The sequence below is a fragment of the Oryctolagus cuniculus genome, chromosome 17 (assembly GCF_964237555.1).
Source record: "Oryctolagus cuniculus chromosome 17, mOryCun1.1, whole genome shotgun sequence".
Taxonomy (NCBI): Eukaryota; Metazoa; Chordata; class Mammalia; order Lagomorpha; family Leporidae; genus Oryctolagus; species Oryctolagus cuniculus.
In genome coordinates, this window is record NC_091448.1 from 19,297,988 (window position 1) to 19,314,610 (window position 16,623).

General features: G+C 60.2%; 1 protein-coding gene across 4 annotated transcripts; it reads right to left on the reverse strand.

The window, feature by feature from the left end:
* Positions 1-3,082: 3,082 nt before the first annotated feature.
* CD300LG (CD300 molecule like family member g) lies at positions 3,083-16,054 on the reverse strand. Of its 4 annotated transcripts, none has more exons than XM_008271561.4 (7): positions 15,788-15,938; positions 14,844-15,179; positions 10,894-10,995; positions 9,983-10,085; positions 8,481-8,593; positions 7,144-7,202; positions 3,083-4,307 (listed from the first exon to the last, which is right to left on the reverse strand). In XM_008271561.4, the coding sequence occupies exons 1-7, from the start codon at positions 15,828-15,830 to the stop codon at positions 4,194-4,196; spliced, it is 870 nt and encodes a 289-aa protein (XP_008269783.2). In that variant the 5' UTR covers positions 15,831-15,938; the 3' UTR covers positions 3,083-4,193. The 4 variants fall into 4 exon arrangements, with proteins under 4 accessions (XP_008269783.2, XP_008269781.3, XP_002719222.2 ...); XM_008271559.4 differs by having other exon boundaries at positions 9,983-10,220; XM_002719176.5 differs by lacking the exon at positions 10,894-10,995 and having other exon boundaries at positions 15,788-16,054.
* Positions 16,055-16,623: the final 569 nt, after the last annotated feature.

Genomic DNA, 16,623 nt, shown 5'->3' on the forward strand with positions numbered 1-16,623 from the left:
TGCTTTTTTCTAATTGCTTGCACATGCATCAGTATGCAGATAACAAAATCCATCCTCACCTCCCAAAAGCCTATAGTTCATTCCCCTTTTCTACCGGCACCGATTACAAAACCTCAATAACTTGTGGAGGCTATGCACTCCATAACTTGCCATCCCTCCTTTTCACTCAATCCTGAGCAGTTCGCCAAAGAGGCGAACTGAGGGTCTTCCCAACCAGGAACATCACAGGTTACACATGCAACTTCAGCTTTCTTATTAAAGAAAGGCATTGCTTTGTATACTTGGGGATCCTGCCGACTATGCCAATTTGTGACAGCAAATTATTTTTTAGCTGTCTGCTGTGCACAGACTTAGTTACTTTTAGTTCAATCTGCAAGAAATACTCTGCAAGCCTTGTAGTATAAAGAAACAAGTAGTTTATTCAAGTAGCAAAGTTTAAGTAGGGCAGAGAGAGAGAGAGAGAGAGAGAAGGTGGGGGGAGTCCCTAAGAGTAGGGACTCAACCCGGGAAGTTACCACTAGGCGATCTTCACACAGCACCGGAAAAGGATCCCTACTGAGAACGAAGCATCATCAGTAGACATCACGGGCACGTTCAACGTCCAGCATGACTGCGTGTTCCCCCGGGATGGAACAGCAGCAGCAGAGGCTTGCTCTGGCTCCCTCTTAAAGCCCCCAAGGACAAAGGGGGCTCATTGCCAAGATTTTAGGCAAGCAGTGCGTCCCGTCTCGGATCTTGGCCAGAGAGCCGAGACACGAAGCATGCCCACCTGTTTATCAGAAACATTCCTTTATCCTCCTCTCTGGGAACTGGCCAGGCTCCCAAGGAGCAGGAGAAGGTCATCTGGCAGACAAGTTACGTGTTTACCCGAGCCGAACCTAGATACAAGCCTCTCCATCCTAAAACTTTGTCCTTACAGTCCTAGAGCGGGGAGGTGGGGAGGACTAGATTTAGGGGCGGTGCGTGGTGAAGAAGGCACTTACAGGAATGGGAACAGTGGGCGAATCAGAGGGCACCCCTTCCATGCTGCGGGAGAAAGAACGACACAGTGAACAAAACCAGACAAAACCCAACCGGTTTCAAAAAGAGAGAGCAAAGGGCCGCCCATGTCTAGTCTGCAGCCGTCTCTTTAAGACAGGCAGGTGGGGAAGGGAGGCCTCCAGGTCTCCGCTTTGCCCATTCGTACTTGAGGTCAGCCTGTGCGAGGGTTGATGGCAGTGGATCGTTAACTGCGGTGATATTTACTGCCCCAATCTGGCAGACTGAGCAGTTCCAACACTTGGATACCCCAATTTTTCTTGAAGTTTTACCTCTCAGCAAAAGCCCCCAGACCCAGGCCAGGCTCGTGACCTGGTGGCTAAGGTGCGGACCAGGACAACCCCATCCCACATCTGAGTCCCTGGCTTTCATTCCCAGCTCCGGCTCCTGACCCCAGCTTCCTCTCGTGCACCTTGGGAGGTGACAAGGGTCAGTGATGGCCCATGTGCTCGCATCTCGCCCACCCACATGGGAGACCTGGCTGGGGTTCTGGCCTCCCAGCTTTGGCCTGGCCCAGCCCTGGCTGTGGTAGGCATTGGGGAATGAACCAGTCAGTGGTAACTCCCTGTCTCTTTGCCTCTCAAATAAATTAAAACAAACACCCTCCCGAAATCCAAAGTCATTTATATGAAATGAAGGTATTAATATAAAAACAAAAGCCCCCCAGGTTGGAAATCCTTGTTCTCAGAATAGGCGAGCAGTGTTAGATTCTTGCGTTTAAGAGGATTGAATAAGGGAAAGGGGGCGGGGCTGGGGGTGGGGGCAGCACAGAGGGAGAGATCCAGTGCTTCCATCCACTGGGTCACTCCCTAAATGCCCACAACAGCTGGGACTGGGCTAGTCTGAAGCCAGGAGCCTGGAAATCCATCTGGGTCTCCCACATGGGTGTTTGTTTGGGACTCAACTGCTCGGGCCACCACCTGCTGCCTCTTGGGCACATTAGCAGGAAACTGGATCAGAGACAGAGGTGGGACTCAATCCCAGGCACTCGAATATGGGGCTTGGCCATCCAGGAGATGGCTTAATCCATTGCAGCACAGTGCTCACCCCAGCTCACACAGAGGATTGCAGGTCTCCTGGTGTACAGATACAAAGCAAAGCAACGTGGGGGATTGGTCAGGGAGCAGTGTTTGTCCCCTGCCTGTGAGGACCTGGCTGGGCTGCTGTGGGGGGAGGAGCCAGGAGAACGTCTGACAAATCCACGGGAGTTTAGGGTGCTGGTGCCAGCCCTAGATGTCACTTTACTCAACGGGGCCACTCTCTGCCCGCGGGCAAGCACTGGGGGCGGCATGGCTGAGCTGAGGACCTCCGGGTCCCCAGGAAGCTCTGGCTGGAGGAGGTGACGGGCAGGGAGCAGTGTGGAGTGGGCGTGGGCGTCCTCCCCTCCCAGGGCGGCGCGGGGCACAGCAAGACCACGTGCAACATGTCCTCCCTCCCTTCCTCCCTTCCCAATATGTGGGCGCCCCGAGTGGCTGGACCCTGGGCAGGATCCTCCTGCACTCTGCCCCGGGGAAGGTGTGTGGGGCACTGGCCCCCTCCTGGGTCTGTGGACACTGGTGGCCACCTTTGCTGAGGCTCCTCCAATTCACTGGCCTCCCTGGAGCTGTCACCGCCGGGCCCCTCCTCCAGCCACGCCCACAGGGGCAGGTGCAGAGGCTGCTGCAGGCACCCCAGAAACACTGATCCACCGGCCCCCAGGGGTGAGGGAGGACTGTCACTCAGAGAGTTTAGCAACACTTGTCAGTGCACTTCGGCGTGAGCAAGTCCCTCTTTTTTTTTTTTTTTTAAAGATTTATTTATTATTTGAAAAGCAGAGTTACAGAGGTGCATAGGCAGAGAGAGAGAGAGAGGTCTTCCATCCATTGGTTCACTCCCCAAATGGAGTGAGCTGGAGCTGGGCCGATCCGAAGCCATCTCCAAAGACAGATGAAGCCCGGGCAAAGATTCGCCACACTAGTATTATCAAAGCAACAACAGCAAGAGTGAAAGACCTTGTGAGAGAGAATCGGTTAAATAAGCGGAGGCGCACTGATGGGGCGGACGATTGCACAGCTGAGGAATCATTTTATTTACAAAGCGTTTGCCAAAGCTTGGAGAAATGCTTACAGTGTAAGAACTAAGGGGGACAAGCAGGATACAGAGTGTATCTACATGACAATCACTCCTTAGAAAGACGCCAGGGAGTTTGTGGAGGGACAAAAACAGGAAGAAAGTGCAATGCAGAGGTCCTGACCGGGCTGGCGCGCACATGGGAGGTCATTTTTTCTTCCTTTTTTTTTTTTCCCTCATTTCTCTAAGTTCTGTATACTCAAGGACACCGCCACAGTCACCATTTCACTTTTTAACAAAAATTAAAAAAATAGTTCTGCTGCTCTCACTCCCCTGTTCCCCCCTCCTCTCCCTGGGGGCCAGACGCAAGGTGAGCTTCCAGCTGCTGCGGGTTCCAGTCCCAGCGCTTTCTGGACAAGGAAGGGGCCAGGAATGCAGGGCCGGTGTGGGCGGCATGGACAGGCAGCTGCTTCTGGCGGCCCTGGGCCCACGCCTTCCAGTGTGCACCTGACTCTGGGCCTGGGTGGGCCCCACGGACCTGCATCTGGGTGGTAGGGTTGTGAGCAGAGCAGTCCCTGTGGGGAGCTGCTTGAGACCTGGGGAGGACCTGGGGAGGTTCACGTGAGAGCCCTGGGCTCAGTGCTGGAGATGGTCTGGGTGGGTCTTTCCGGGGCCCAGGAGTGAGCTTTGTGAGTAGCTTTCTGAAGAGCTGCATGCACGTGGCTCACTAGGCAGACTCTGGGCTGGGCTAGGCAGACTCTGGGCTGGGCTCAGCGGGTTTGGCAGACTTTGGTCTGCTGGGAGGGAGGAGGGAGTGGGCTCTGGAGCGGAGTGAGCTGGGTCCTAAGGGTTTCCTGGAGCAACGACAGACTTGCTGAGCCCCGCCTGTGTGCCCCGGAACATAGCAGGGAGGGCTCTGTCTCCCCATGGTGCTGTGGGCCCCCCCATGGTGGCTCCAGGGCTGCAATCGCAGGAGGACAGCTGGGAGGGTGGGCAGAGCCCTGGAGTCCGGGTAGCTGGCCTCCGAGCTGGTGGCGGTGCCCATCTAGCCGCTCACTTCACGGCCACTTGACCACTGCCAGCCGGGCCAGGAGGGCGTCCTGCAGCTAGCCCGAGATGAACTTGGAGAGGGCCAGCTCCTCCTCAGACTTCCGGAGGGTGGGTGCTGGGATCATGTGCCCCTCGGGGGCCTGGGAAGGGGCTGTCTCTTCCTCCGGAGCCTGCAGAGATAACAGTGGGGGTGAACAGCAGAGCCTGGCTCGAGAGGACCCCGGGGAGCTGCTGTGTCCCCCACCTCTGCCCACCTGCAGTGGCTGAAGAGCTCACAGCTTCTCCCCAGCACCCCAAGGCTTTGACTCCTGCCTCTCCCTCCCCGGGAGATCCCGCTCTCGCTCGCGCTCTCTCTCTCTCACACACACATACACACACACACACACACACACACGCTAACTCTCCCCCAGTTGGGGAGATCCCGCCAGCCCAGAGCGCTTTAAGCCATCAGTTCCTGAGAGCCACTCAAGAAGTCTTGCCAGGGCCAGGGTGCGGATGCGAGGCACGAGGAGCGAGCCCTCCCCCACTTCCCTGCGTTGTCAGCTGCAGGGAACGGTCAGGACAGACACTGGGGTGAGAACAACCTGTCCCTGGCTGCCAGGTGGAGGTGGGAGAGGAGCAGGGAGCCCTGGGAGGGGAGCTTGGCAGAGAGGAGGGGCGCGACCCTCAGCTCCAAGGCAGAAGCTCAGTTTTCCTCTGCTGCGAAATGGGAATAAAAGCTTTGCCCTGCGGTTGTAATCAATGCTCCCGGTGGCGTCCTGCCACTCAGCAGCGAGCACTTCTGGGAGGATGAATCTGTTCTCGCTTTAAAGCGGGCCACGCGAGCTCTTGGTGATGGACCCGGGGACGGAGGGACACCTCAAAGAGCCACGAAACAACAAACAAAAGAGGGAAAATGCTGGGAAGACCAACAGTCTGAGCAACCCCTCGTCCATCAGGCTGCAGCCCAGGGAGGGGCGGTGGGCCTGGCTGCTCCCCAGGGGTCTCAGGTCAGGCCCCTCCATCCAAGGCCCCCAGCCTCGAGCAGCAAATTCTATGGTCAGACGGACACTGAAGCCAGAGCACGCCGGCCACTCTGAGCCCCTGCAGGGGCTCCATCTCAGTCCCTCCCAGCTAGGACCGACATCTCCGGGCTGGAGCGGCTGGGCTGGGACTCAGCCCAGGGCCCTCTGCCGCGCTGCCGGCCTAGCCGGGCCTTCTCGAACTTCTGCGGCTCAGCACCCGCTGTCTTCCAGCCGGGCCCCACTTGTGTGGACGCCTGGCTGCTGCGGTGTGGACAGGGGTGGATGTCTGAGCCACCTCGTAGGAAGTGCATCTCTTACTTGTAGCTCTGAGATTTGGGCAGAACTCAGTCCCTGCTGCCACAGGCCACTTGTGGCTGCCGTGGTGGCACCCGCTCCAGGGAACTGAGTTTGAGGAAAGACCCTGGTGGGGCAGAGACCAAAGCACGCACGAGCAGCACGCCCCGGATTGGGTCCCTGGGGCAGGCAGCAGGCACCCTCTCGAAGCCTCTGCTTCTTCATCTGTGAAATGGGGGCGATTCTGCCGGTCACTTGCTGAGTGCCCCCAGGACAGAGGAGCTCGGCGTGACCCCCAGGGCTTCCTCTGCACTCTCACTGCCCCTGGGGTGTTTTTGCAGGACAAGGAAGGCACCCCCAGACATGAACACAAGCAAAGCAAACCCCAACGCCCAGCGGCTCCACCTTCAGACCCCATTCAAAACCACGGAGAAGTCAGAGGGGAAACAGGGAAAGAACAGACGCTGGCCTGCGCCCTATCCTGGCCCCTCCCAGGTCTGCAAGGCCAGGACCAGGTGCGGCCGGCAGCAGCGCAGGGGGACGTGGCTGGGGCAGGCACACAGGTGTCCTTGCGGCCTCCAGCCCCTCTTCCCAGGTTGGGCACGGTGGCCGCTGGCAGTCCCATGCCCTGTGTCCGTGACATTTCCCTCACTCCCCTCTGCCGCCCTTGGCCTTGTTGCCTTCCTGAGACAGCGGCAGCTGCTTCCTTGGCCAGGCAGAGCCCACTCCCAGCCCGGCCCTCCCTGGGGATCGGTCCTTTGTCCTCACTGGCGCCAGGAAAGAAGGTGATGCAGGGCCCCTTTCCTGCCCCGTGTTCGAGGGACTCAGAGTGGGGGTGGCCCGGGGCAACAGCTGGGGGCACGGAGACTGGGTGGGCGTGCGGGGTGAGGTCGGCAGGCTGGTTCCTGGCCCTCCGTTCCGTAGCCCCCACCCCTCCAGGGGTGCAGGCCGGGGTGGCCGTGGTCTCTGCTTGCCACGGGCTGCAGAGGGCTGCGGAGCAGGCAGTCTCTGGGCAGGGTCCCCTCTCCAGGAAGGTGGGACCCCTGCTCCTTCTGCTCCCTGATTCCCTGAGTGTCACCCTCAGCCTGGGTCCCTGGGCAGCCACCGGGTCAGAGCCAAGGAAATCCCAGAGAAAACATTCTGGAGAGAAGAGGGCCGGGGTCAGAAGGGCTGGGTCCTGCTCTCCATCTTGGCCGCCGCCTGCTGTGTGGCCTTGGGCAAGACCTTCTCCCTCTCTGGGCCTCCGTTTAGTCTCTGGTGAAAGCACAGGACAGAGTCTGGTGCGCTGTCCAAGTTCCCGGTCCTCACCCTGGAGGGTTCAGCTGGGACCAGGCAGGGAGGGGGTGCCCCTGTGACAGCTCCCCGAGCCCCCGGTCTGGTCTGCCACGGTGCTTCCATGAGCTCCCCTGCATCCGGGGCCCAGATGCTTTGCTTCTGCGGAGGGGGAGGGAAGAGGGAACCAGGCCTGGGTAAGAGGCACCCCCGGGCTCCCTGTGCCCACCTTGCCTGGCACCTGGTGGGCAGCCAGGGGTGAGGACAGGCGCTCTGCCCGCCGCACACCCGGGGGCGGCGGTGGGGAGGGCTGATGCCGGGCTCACAGCCTGCTGGGAGGTGGGTGGCGAGGCACAGAGGACCAATCAGGAGGGCGTAGAGGCAGGGCCCAGGAGCCCAGATCCGCAGGCTCTGGGGATTGGCGCTGGGTCCTTACCAAGGCCGAGAGGCAGACCTGAGTCCCCTTGCTCTTCTCTGTCTCTGCGGCCGGCTGAGCTGAAAGAGACCCAGTGGGAGCAGCTTGAAGCCAGGAGTGGCCTGCGGCTGCTCCGGGGAAAATAGGTGGGCCCCTGCTTGTACCTGGGAGCAGGGGCTCCTGGGTGGGAGCTGGCGGGCCGCCCCTTCCAGCCCAGCCCCTTGGGAATGACCGGCCGTGGGAGGGCAGGAGAGGGGCTGGGGCAACGAGTCTGCAAGCTGAGGCCACTGCTTCCCAAGCCCACACGGTGCCCTGGACATTTCCTTCAAATGCAGAATCGGAGAGAACAGGTTGGGGCTGGGGCCTGAGAATCTGCATTTCTGAAGGCTCTGGGCGATGCCACTGCTGCAAGGTGCCCAGTGGCTCTGAGGCTGGGACGGGGACTGTGTTCTCCCTGCGTGCCCCCTCCGGGACTTCTCTGGGCAGCCTGGGGATGAGGGCAAAGCCGACATTCTTTCCTGGGGGTCACATGGGGAGGAGTCGGGAAGCAGGCCCAGCATTCCTCCTCGGCCACACTCCCTGGTGACCTGGCAGCCATCGTCCGGCCTCCACCACCTGCTCGCTGTGCAAACAGAGGGCAGGCTGCCTCAGTTTCCTCCAGGGCCAAGGAGATAAGCAACCACGTGCCTGGCACATGGTGGCTCGGATTCCCAGAGCTGCAGGTGAGACTTGTAATCCACACCGTCCGGTCCAGCAGGGGAGCCCTGGGCACACGTGGCTGTCAGGCAGGGAAATGGCACCGCTCACACTGCAGGGGGCACTGAGACAGACATGGACCCTGCGCCCCTCGTATTTTCCTGCTGGCTCCCGGCCGCCGTGATGTTTTGGTCACACGAACTTCTCTGCTCTCTTCATGCGGCTACTCAAGTCTGCTCCTTTACCTATCAGTCTTGCATTCTCTTTCTGCTCAACAGATATCTGGTGTGGGGAAACCGAGGCTCGCAGCGACTGGGTGACTCGCCCGAGGTCACACAGCTCGAGAGGGGGTGGAGCTGGGATCGACCCTGGGGCAGGTGCAGGGCTGTGATGTCCACCCCATTGGAGTTCAAGTGCTCAGGCTTGCAGCCCCCACACGAGGATGCTGGGCGTGGAGTTGTGGGGCCGACGGGAACACCTGGGAGGAAGCTGGGAGCCCCGCATCCTCCCGCTTCCCTTTGGCGCTTCGTGTCAATCCTCAGAAGTAGGCGGGCCCAATACCCATCTCTCAGAAGGACACACTGAAGCCTACACGGTCTTTCCAGGGTTGTGGGCTGGGGAGGGGCTGCAGGTCTCAGTGAGCCTCCCCCACCCTCGCTCACCTTCCTTTCTCCACGGCAGCAGGTGGCTGCCCACGGTGATGAGGCCCGCGGCCACCAGCAGGGTCAGCAGCACCAGGAAGGGGGCCAACATGCGGACCGTCGGGATGGACACCCTGGGGAAGACAGGGGCGGGGGCGGCGCTTGTCACCAGAGGAGCCAGTCTGTGCTGTTTGGGGTTCTGGGCAGGGGCTGAGACAGCCACCCCCACCCCGGCCCCTCATGGAATCCAGCCCCACTGGGGGAGCACTTACTGTCCCTGCACTTGCCCTCCTGTTCCTTTTTTTCTTTTCTTTTCTTTTTTTTTTTTGACAGGCAGAGTGGACAGTGAGAGAGAGACACAGAGAGAAAGGTCCTCCTTTTGCCGTTGGTTCACCCTCCAATGGCCGCTGTGGCTGGCATGCTGCAGCTGGTGCATCACGCTGACCCGAAGCCAGGAGCCAGGTGCTTCCTCCTGGTCTCCCATGCGGGTGCAGGGCCCAAGCACTTGGGCCATCCTCCACTGCTGCCCGGGACACAGCAGAGAGCTGGACAGGAAGAGGAGTGACCAGGACAGAATCCAGTGCCCCGACCGGGACTAGAACCCAGGGTGCCAGCGCCACAGGTGGAGGATTAGCCAAGTGAGCCGTGGTGCCGGCCAGCCCTACTGTTCTATGAGCTCAGACCCTGGGTGGAAATCCCGGCTCCACTGCGTTCTTCATGGGTGGCCTGGGGCGAGTGACCTAACCTCCCAGGACATCCATTTCCCACCATAGTGAGAACGCATAACGTTCTTAGCCCAGTGCCTGATGCCACCCGGCGCGGCGGGGGTGTGAGCCGCTGGCTTCCGGGAGCAGGGTCGCTGGAGGGCGAGTGGCCCCAGCTTTCCCCTGGGAGAAACTGATGCCCGAAGAGACTGAGCAATTCTGGCAGAGTGCGCCCTGGGACACGGTGGCCTGGATCCAGCTGGTGTCCCCGGCACCACTACTGCCACCAATGACGACAACCTGCTGTGAGTCTCCCCGGGTGGGTCCCCTGTCTCTCCCGAGAGATCACCGGGCTCCAGGGGCCAGGCTGTCTGGTCAGCCCATGGTTAAGTGGCCGTCTGGTGAGGGCGGTCCCCATGGCCAAGCCCAGGAGACGCTTCCATCTGGGTGGGGGCCCCCCAGCAGTCACCTGGATGGCAGGAGCCAAGTGCAGTCAGGACCCCCGAGATGCCGGCCTTCGGGCTAGGACTGCAGTTGGGTAAGGAAAATGACTTTTCTCGGATTCCCTATTTTTATGCACAACACAGGGCTCAGTGCAAAGTATACAGGCGAAAGCTACTGACCCCAGGGGCTGAGCCGGAGGCTGGGGCAGGGGGTGAGGTGGTGGGCCCCTCACCCAGGGCAGGCCTGCGTGTCCAGGCTCCCGCAGCGCGGGTCATGCACTGCTCACAGGCTCCTGCAGGGGGCGGAAAGGAGCTTGGACCTGCCTTCTGGACCACAGGCTGGGACCAGGCCAAGAGGCTGTGTCCTGGGGCTCACCTGAGCTGGGAGCTGCCGCTGCTGGGGGCAGGCATGGCGTCCTCTGCAGAAGGGGCGTGCAGCTGCACAGTTGGGGAGGAGCCCCTGGCGGGAGCAGCGGTCCCTGCGGGCGGAGAGGTTCCTGGGTACGGGGCGGCTGCTGTGTGCCTGCACGGGGTGGTCCCTGCCATCGGAGGTGCTTTGGCCCCTGTGTTCCCCTGCTTGGCTGTGGTGAGTGTTGGGTGGAGACCAGCAGAAGCTACAAGTTTAAAAGCAACGCCTCAGCACCTTCCCCGACCTGACCCCAGCACCCCAGACCTCGGACCCTGTCCCCTGAGCCCTGGGCTTCCGGCTTTTCAGACATCTGCAGCTAAAGGACGGCTGGGAGCCTCTGCACGGACACTGCTGTGGCCGTTTTAATCCAGCAGCCGTGAATCGGGCAGGCCCCACGCCGGTGCAGTCTCCGGCCTCTTTTTGCACCCCCAGGCACAGCTCCACCCCCACTTCCACAACCCAGTCCAGTGTCTGCCTTCCTGCCCTCCCGCTATGGTCCTGGCCAGTCGTCCCCATCCCCTGCCCCCTACCCCCATCCTTAACACTCCCATGCCCGTCAGCTCTTCACCTCCTGCAAGAGCAGGGCAGGGTGTGGGCAGAGGGCAGAGGGCAGAGGTCAAGGCCCAGGGCTCTCCCCCCAGAGCCTGGACGGAGTAGAGAGCGCATGAGCTTTGGGGCCAGGCTGTGACTGCTTCCTCGCTCTGCTGTTCCCCGTGTGGCCTTGAGTGGGCACCTGACCCCGTCGAGCCTGCGTTCTTCGGCTGAGCACTCCAGCCCCCAGCGTGTGGGGCACCCGGGTGGCATCCAGCAGGCACTGGCCACAGGCTTTTTTGTTTTTTCCTATGGAGATGGAGGGGGACAGAAAACCATCCACTCACTCGGATCTGGGGGTTGGGTTGGCCAAGCTTTTGCCTTGGGCTGCAGGCTCCAGGTAACCAGAGGCTGGGAGGAGGCAGTGGGGGAGAGAGGACAGCAGGGCCCTAGAGGAGAGGGAAAGGCTGCTTTCAGCCGAGGCCCGGTCCCCAGTTGTGTCTGAGCTGCGGGTCCTGCCGTGGGAGCAGCTCAGCTCCCGCCCTCCACCCGCCCTGCCCTTGGCACGGAGCCCTGCCCTCTTCTCACCTCACCCAATCAGGAATCACCACTGGCCCAGCCCTCTGCCTCCCGCTGGGCTCAGACCTTCAGCCTCTCTGCCTCCAGCCAGCTTCCTCCCTGCCACTCTTCACACCCAAGCCAGTTTGGTCTTAAAAATAATTGGGGACCAGCGTTGTGGTGTAGCGGGTAAAGCCGCCGCCTAGCAGTGCCCACATCCCATATGGGTGCTGGTTCAAGTCCTGGCTGCTCCACTTCCACCCAGCTCCCTGCTAATGTGCCTGGGAAAGCAGCTCAGGATGGCCCAAGTGCCTGGGCACCTGCACCCACGTGAGAGACCCGGATGAAGTTCCTGACTTCAGCCTGGCCTAGCCACAACCATCCCAGCCATTCGGGAAATGAACCAGTGCATGGAAAATCTCTGTCTCTGCCTGTCTCTGTCACTCTGAGTTTCCAATAAATAAAATAAATCTAAAAAAAAAATACCCTATATGGGATCCCATCACTCTGGACTCCCCGAAACCTGCAGGCTGAAGTCCAAACTTACAGCACGCTATTCAATGTCATTGTCTTTAAAGATCTATTTTATTTATTTGAAAGGCAGAGTTACTGAGAGACAGAGAGATCTTCCATCTGATGGTTCATTCTCCAAATGACTGCAATGGCTGGGACTGAGCCAGGCCGAAGCCAGGAGTCAGGAGCTTCATCCGGGTCTCCCACGCGGGTGCAGGGGCTCAAGCATTCGGACCATCTTTCACAATTGCATTAGCAGGAGCTGGATGATAAATGGACTTGAACTGGTGCCCATGTGGGATGGTGGCGTTGCAGGCAGCGGCTTGACCCGCTGCCCCAGAGTGCCGGCCCCTGCTGAGGGCCTTTGACACTCGGACTTCATCCGGGTCAGCTTTGCCTCTTCTCAAGTGGTGCTGGAGCTGCACCCAGCTGCCCTTTGTCCCCTCCCGCCCCCTCCCCACCCCTGCTGCTCCTCTGTGTGTGTGCCTGTCCTGTCCCCTCTGCCCACACACTTCCTGTCCTTCCACACGGGCTCAGAGTCCATTTCTCCCTGATGTCCCTCCTGGGAGGGGGACGTCCTTTCCCTTCGTGCCCCCACTGAACGCTGTGCGCGCCTCCGGCTGAGCAACACGGAAGCCCCCGGCCCACAGTTCTGCTTTCCACGGATTCAGTTAATGGTCTGAAAGTATTACATGGAGAATTCCAGAACTAAACAATTGACACTCAAAACAACAACAACAACAACAACAACAACAAAAAAAAAACCTGTTCACTCCCCGGTGGCTGCAACAGCTAGGGCTGGTCCTGGATGAAGCCTGGAGCCAGGAACTCCAGCCCACCTGGGTGCAGGGGCCCAAGCACCTGGTGCACCAGTAGGGAGCTGGATCAGAAGTGAAGCAGCCGGGACTCCGATGGGCACCCTGATGTGGGATGCCATGTCACAGCGGAGGCTTAACCCACTGCACCACCTGGGTTAAGCCACACCCTGGGCGATTTCTTTCTTTCTTTTTCTTTTTCTTTTTTTAAGTGGGAAGATTTTCTACCTTCTCTTTTTTAAAAAAGATTTTATTTATTTGAGAAGTAGAGTTATAGGCAAAGACAGGGAGAGACAGAGAGGTAGGTCTTCCATCCACTGGTTCACTTCCCAGATGGCTACAACAGCCAGAGTTGAGCAGATCTGGAGCCAGGAGCCAGGAGCTTCCTCCGGGTCTCCCACTCCGGTGCAGGGGGCCATTTGGGACATCTACTGCTTTCCCAGGCCGTAAGCGGAGAGCTGGATCAGAAGAGGAGCAGCCGGGACTCGAACTGGGTTGCCGGCGCTGTGGACAGAGACAGCCTACTCCGCCCCAGCGCCGGCCCCAGTGGGACTTCTAAATGAAGCCATCCTAGGTGTGTTCATGTAGGAAAAAGCAGCACCCAGAGAGCTTGGCCCCACACAGGACGTCTGGGAGTGGACTCTCCCCAGCGAGGTGGGGACTGCTCTGCTCGGTTACGTTGTGGTTGCTCTTGTGCCCGCTGGGCCGGGCAGCCCAGAGGCAAAACACCCACCCTCACCCTCTGAGCTCAGCCGGGGCAGGCACTTGAAGGGGCAGAGCATTGGAGCCCCCACGGCCCTTCTGACTGTGTGCCGCCCAGATGCCCCCGGCGTGGCCGTCTTCTGTTCCAACACTCTGTCCTTGGACTTCTTCTGCAAGTAAAGAGTCTGTGTCTTTTCCTTCCCATATTTCTACTTCTTCATCTTTTCATAGTTCAGGCCTGGGGCCTCTGGGCATTGGTCATAGAGGAAATGATGGGGCTGGCGCTGTGGTGTAGCGGGTAAAGTTGCTGCCTGCAGTGCCGGCATCCCATTTGGGCGCCGGTTTGAGTCCCAGCTGCTCCACTTCTGATCCAGCTCTCTGCTGTGGCCTGGAAAAGTAGTAGAAGATGGCCCAAGTCCTTGGGCCCCTGCACCCGTGTGGGAGACTGGGAAGAAGCTCCTGGCTCCTGGCTTTGGCCTGGCCCAGCTCTGGCCATTGGGGCCATTTGGGAGGAGAATTGGCAGACAGACGATCCCTCTGTCTCTCTCTCCTTCTCTCTTGGCGTTGCTCCGTGTTATTATTATTATTATTATTATTTTTGACAGGCAGAGTGGACAGTGAGAGAGAGAGAGAGAGAGAGAGAGAGACAGAGAAAGGTCTTCCTTTTCCATTGGTTCACCCGCCAATGGCCGCTGTGGCCAGCACACCGCGCTGATCCGAAGCCAGGAGCCAGGTGCTTCTCCTGGTCTCCCATGCGCGTGCAGGGCCCAAGGACTTGAGCCATCCTTCACTGCACTCCCGGGCCACAGCAGAGAGCTGGCCTGGAAGAGGAGCAACCGGGACAGAATCCGGCGCCCCGACCAGGACTAGAACCTGGTGTGCCAGCGCAACAGGCGGAGGATTAGCCTAGTGAGCCGCGGCACTGGCTTCCGCTTTTTCAATAAGTGAATACATAAATCTTTACAGCCACCCCCTGCCCCTTGGCCCTAGGGAAAAGGAAGGAAGAAAAAAAAAAAAAAAAAAAAAAAACAACAAACGATGGACGCCAAAGCCAGCAACACCCGCATTGACTCCTGGCTGCATCACTTCCTGCCTTGAGACCTTGGGCAAACCAGTTCATCTCTGGGAGCCTCAGTCCCCATCTGTGAAAGGGGGATTCAAAGACCCAACTCACACTCACTGGCCACAGCCTGGAGCTGCCCGGCGCCCTGGGTCCTCACTGGGCCCTTTCTCTGTAACTCAGCGAGTCCTGGCGGCGTTCCAGGTACCCACAGAGTGCTCCAACCCCTGCCGTGGCCACGTGGTGTGCCCCCTCAGGCACCCTACCCAGCGGCTGGTTCCCGGCACTCCCAACACCAGCACCTGGGCTGTAAGATCTGGCGGGCAGGAGGTGGGCACCGGCCGCTTGAGGGCCAGAGTGAGGCCAGCGTGGCTGTGTTGAGACGGTGCTGGGGCCAGGGCTGGGCTGCAGCAATGGCTGGCGCCGCCCCAGGAGGGGTCTTCTTCACCTCCCTCCCGCCCACGTGGGCAGAGAGGAAAGGCACTGAGCAGAGGTTTGGGCAGACGTGGGCACCCTCCCGGCTGCTCTGCCGCGTGGGTGGTGGAAGACGGCGCTCAGCCCCCCGCCCCCGGCCTGCGTAGCTTTCCGGCGCGCCCCGTCCCTGGCCGCCAGCGCCTCCCGGCTTCCCTGGCGCGCCAGGCCCCGGTACCTTTGAAGACGAGCAGCTTGACCGAGAAGGTCTTGTGGAAGCCCAGCCTCTTGGCCCCGCACCAGTACATCCCCGCGTCCTGCAGGGTGAGGTTTCTCAAGGTCACGGTGAGCACGCGCTCCTGGGGGCTGTCGCGGACGGACACCCTGCCCACGGTCGTCTCCTGGCCGTCCTGTGCCGCGTACACGGTGTTGGAGCAGCGAGATAGCAGAAAGCCGGCCTCTCGGCACCAGTACTTGGGGAGTTCTTGCTGCTCCTCGTCGTAGGTGCACTGCAGCGACACCGTGTCGCCCTCAAACCCGCTGATCTCCTTCGGGCCCTGCAGGGCTCCAAGACCTGGAACCACAGCGCAGGCCGGGCTTGGAAGGGTCCAGACTCAACCCCAAGATCAAGACCAGAAGTTGCCATTTCCGCGGGAGGGAGGCAGGCTGATCTGTGGCCGCCCTCCAGGGGGCCGGGGGCGGGGCTGGTGCTGGCTTGCCACACCTGGCTGAATGAGGGGACCAGGGAACTCTGCCTTCTGACGGCTGCGAGTTGGACTCCCAGCACTGCCGCTTGGTGGCCGTGTGACCTTGGGGACCTTGCTGGACCTGAGTTTTCCCCTTTTGTCTCTCGGCAGTGCTGGGAGTGGCACAGCCCAGAGGCCACAGCTCTGCTGAGCTTAACTGGGCCGCCGCCAGGGCTGTCCGGTCTGCTCTAGGCTTGATGCAGAGCAGGGAAGTGGAGGGCTGGAGGGAGACGCTTCCTGCCACACGGGTCCGGGACAAACCCTGCCCCTCGCTTCCAGAAACTGCAGGAGCGGTTCCCCCTCTGGGGGCTGAGGATGCGGGGGCGAGGTCACAGCCACCGGCTCATCAGGGACACGGGGTCCCCTTTCTGCTGACCCAGAGGGTGAGCCTAGGCAGGGGCCCCACAGCCCTCCCACGAGCCCCTCCCCATCTCACCTGGGAGCACCAGGCAGCCCCACAGCAGGACCAGGAGCTGCATGGCGCGCGCTGGACACCGTGGGAGCAGCGCTGAGACCGGGCGCTCCTCTCTGGGCTCTCGGGATGAACCTTCCTCCAGAGCCGAGACCCAGACAGGAAGGGAGGGGAGGGGCCTGCGGTCACCCCTGCACGCCTGGCCACTCCCCCAGCAGAGCCCGGGGAGCCAAGCCTCCCAATGCCAGCTCCTTCCAGGGGCTTTAACCTGTGGCCCGTGCACCCCAAAGGCTCTGTGAGGAGAGTTCAGCGAGCCCATGGACGTGGGTGGGGAAAATGGCACATTGACCTTCGAGAATGTGTGGTGGGCACTCGGCTGTCCCTTCTCTCAGGAGTGCAGCGTAGCTTCATCAGGAGAGAACCCACAAACACCGCACATCAAGGTGTTCGGGCGGCGTGAAATAGCACGCATGCGCCTCAGTGCTTGCAGAAGCGTCAGTTACCAGACCCGCCCGAGTGTGGGTTTTTCAAAGCATCAACAAAGATGCGTGTTTGTTACTATCACACAACTACAAATGTTTTCACGACCATTTCACTAGTTAGTTTTGTTTTAGGCGTATGTACTTTATCATATATTTGGAGGGGTCGTTATTCCAAGAAGGTCCCTAAGCTTCGAGAGACTGCCAGGGGTCAGGGCCAGCGCGCCTTGCCCCTCTTCCGTCACCACCCGGGAAGGTGCAGTACCGCCAGAGACCACAGGGTGGCGATGCAGGCCGGGCTGAACGGAGCGCCTACCCTGGAGCTGTGGTTGGGCTGCTACTTACACACCCTCCTCATTGTCTAAGTGAAGGGGGGGCGGG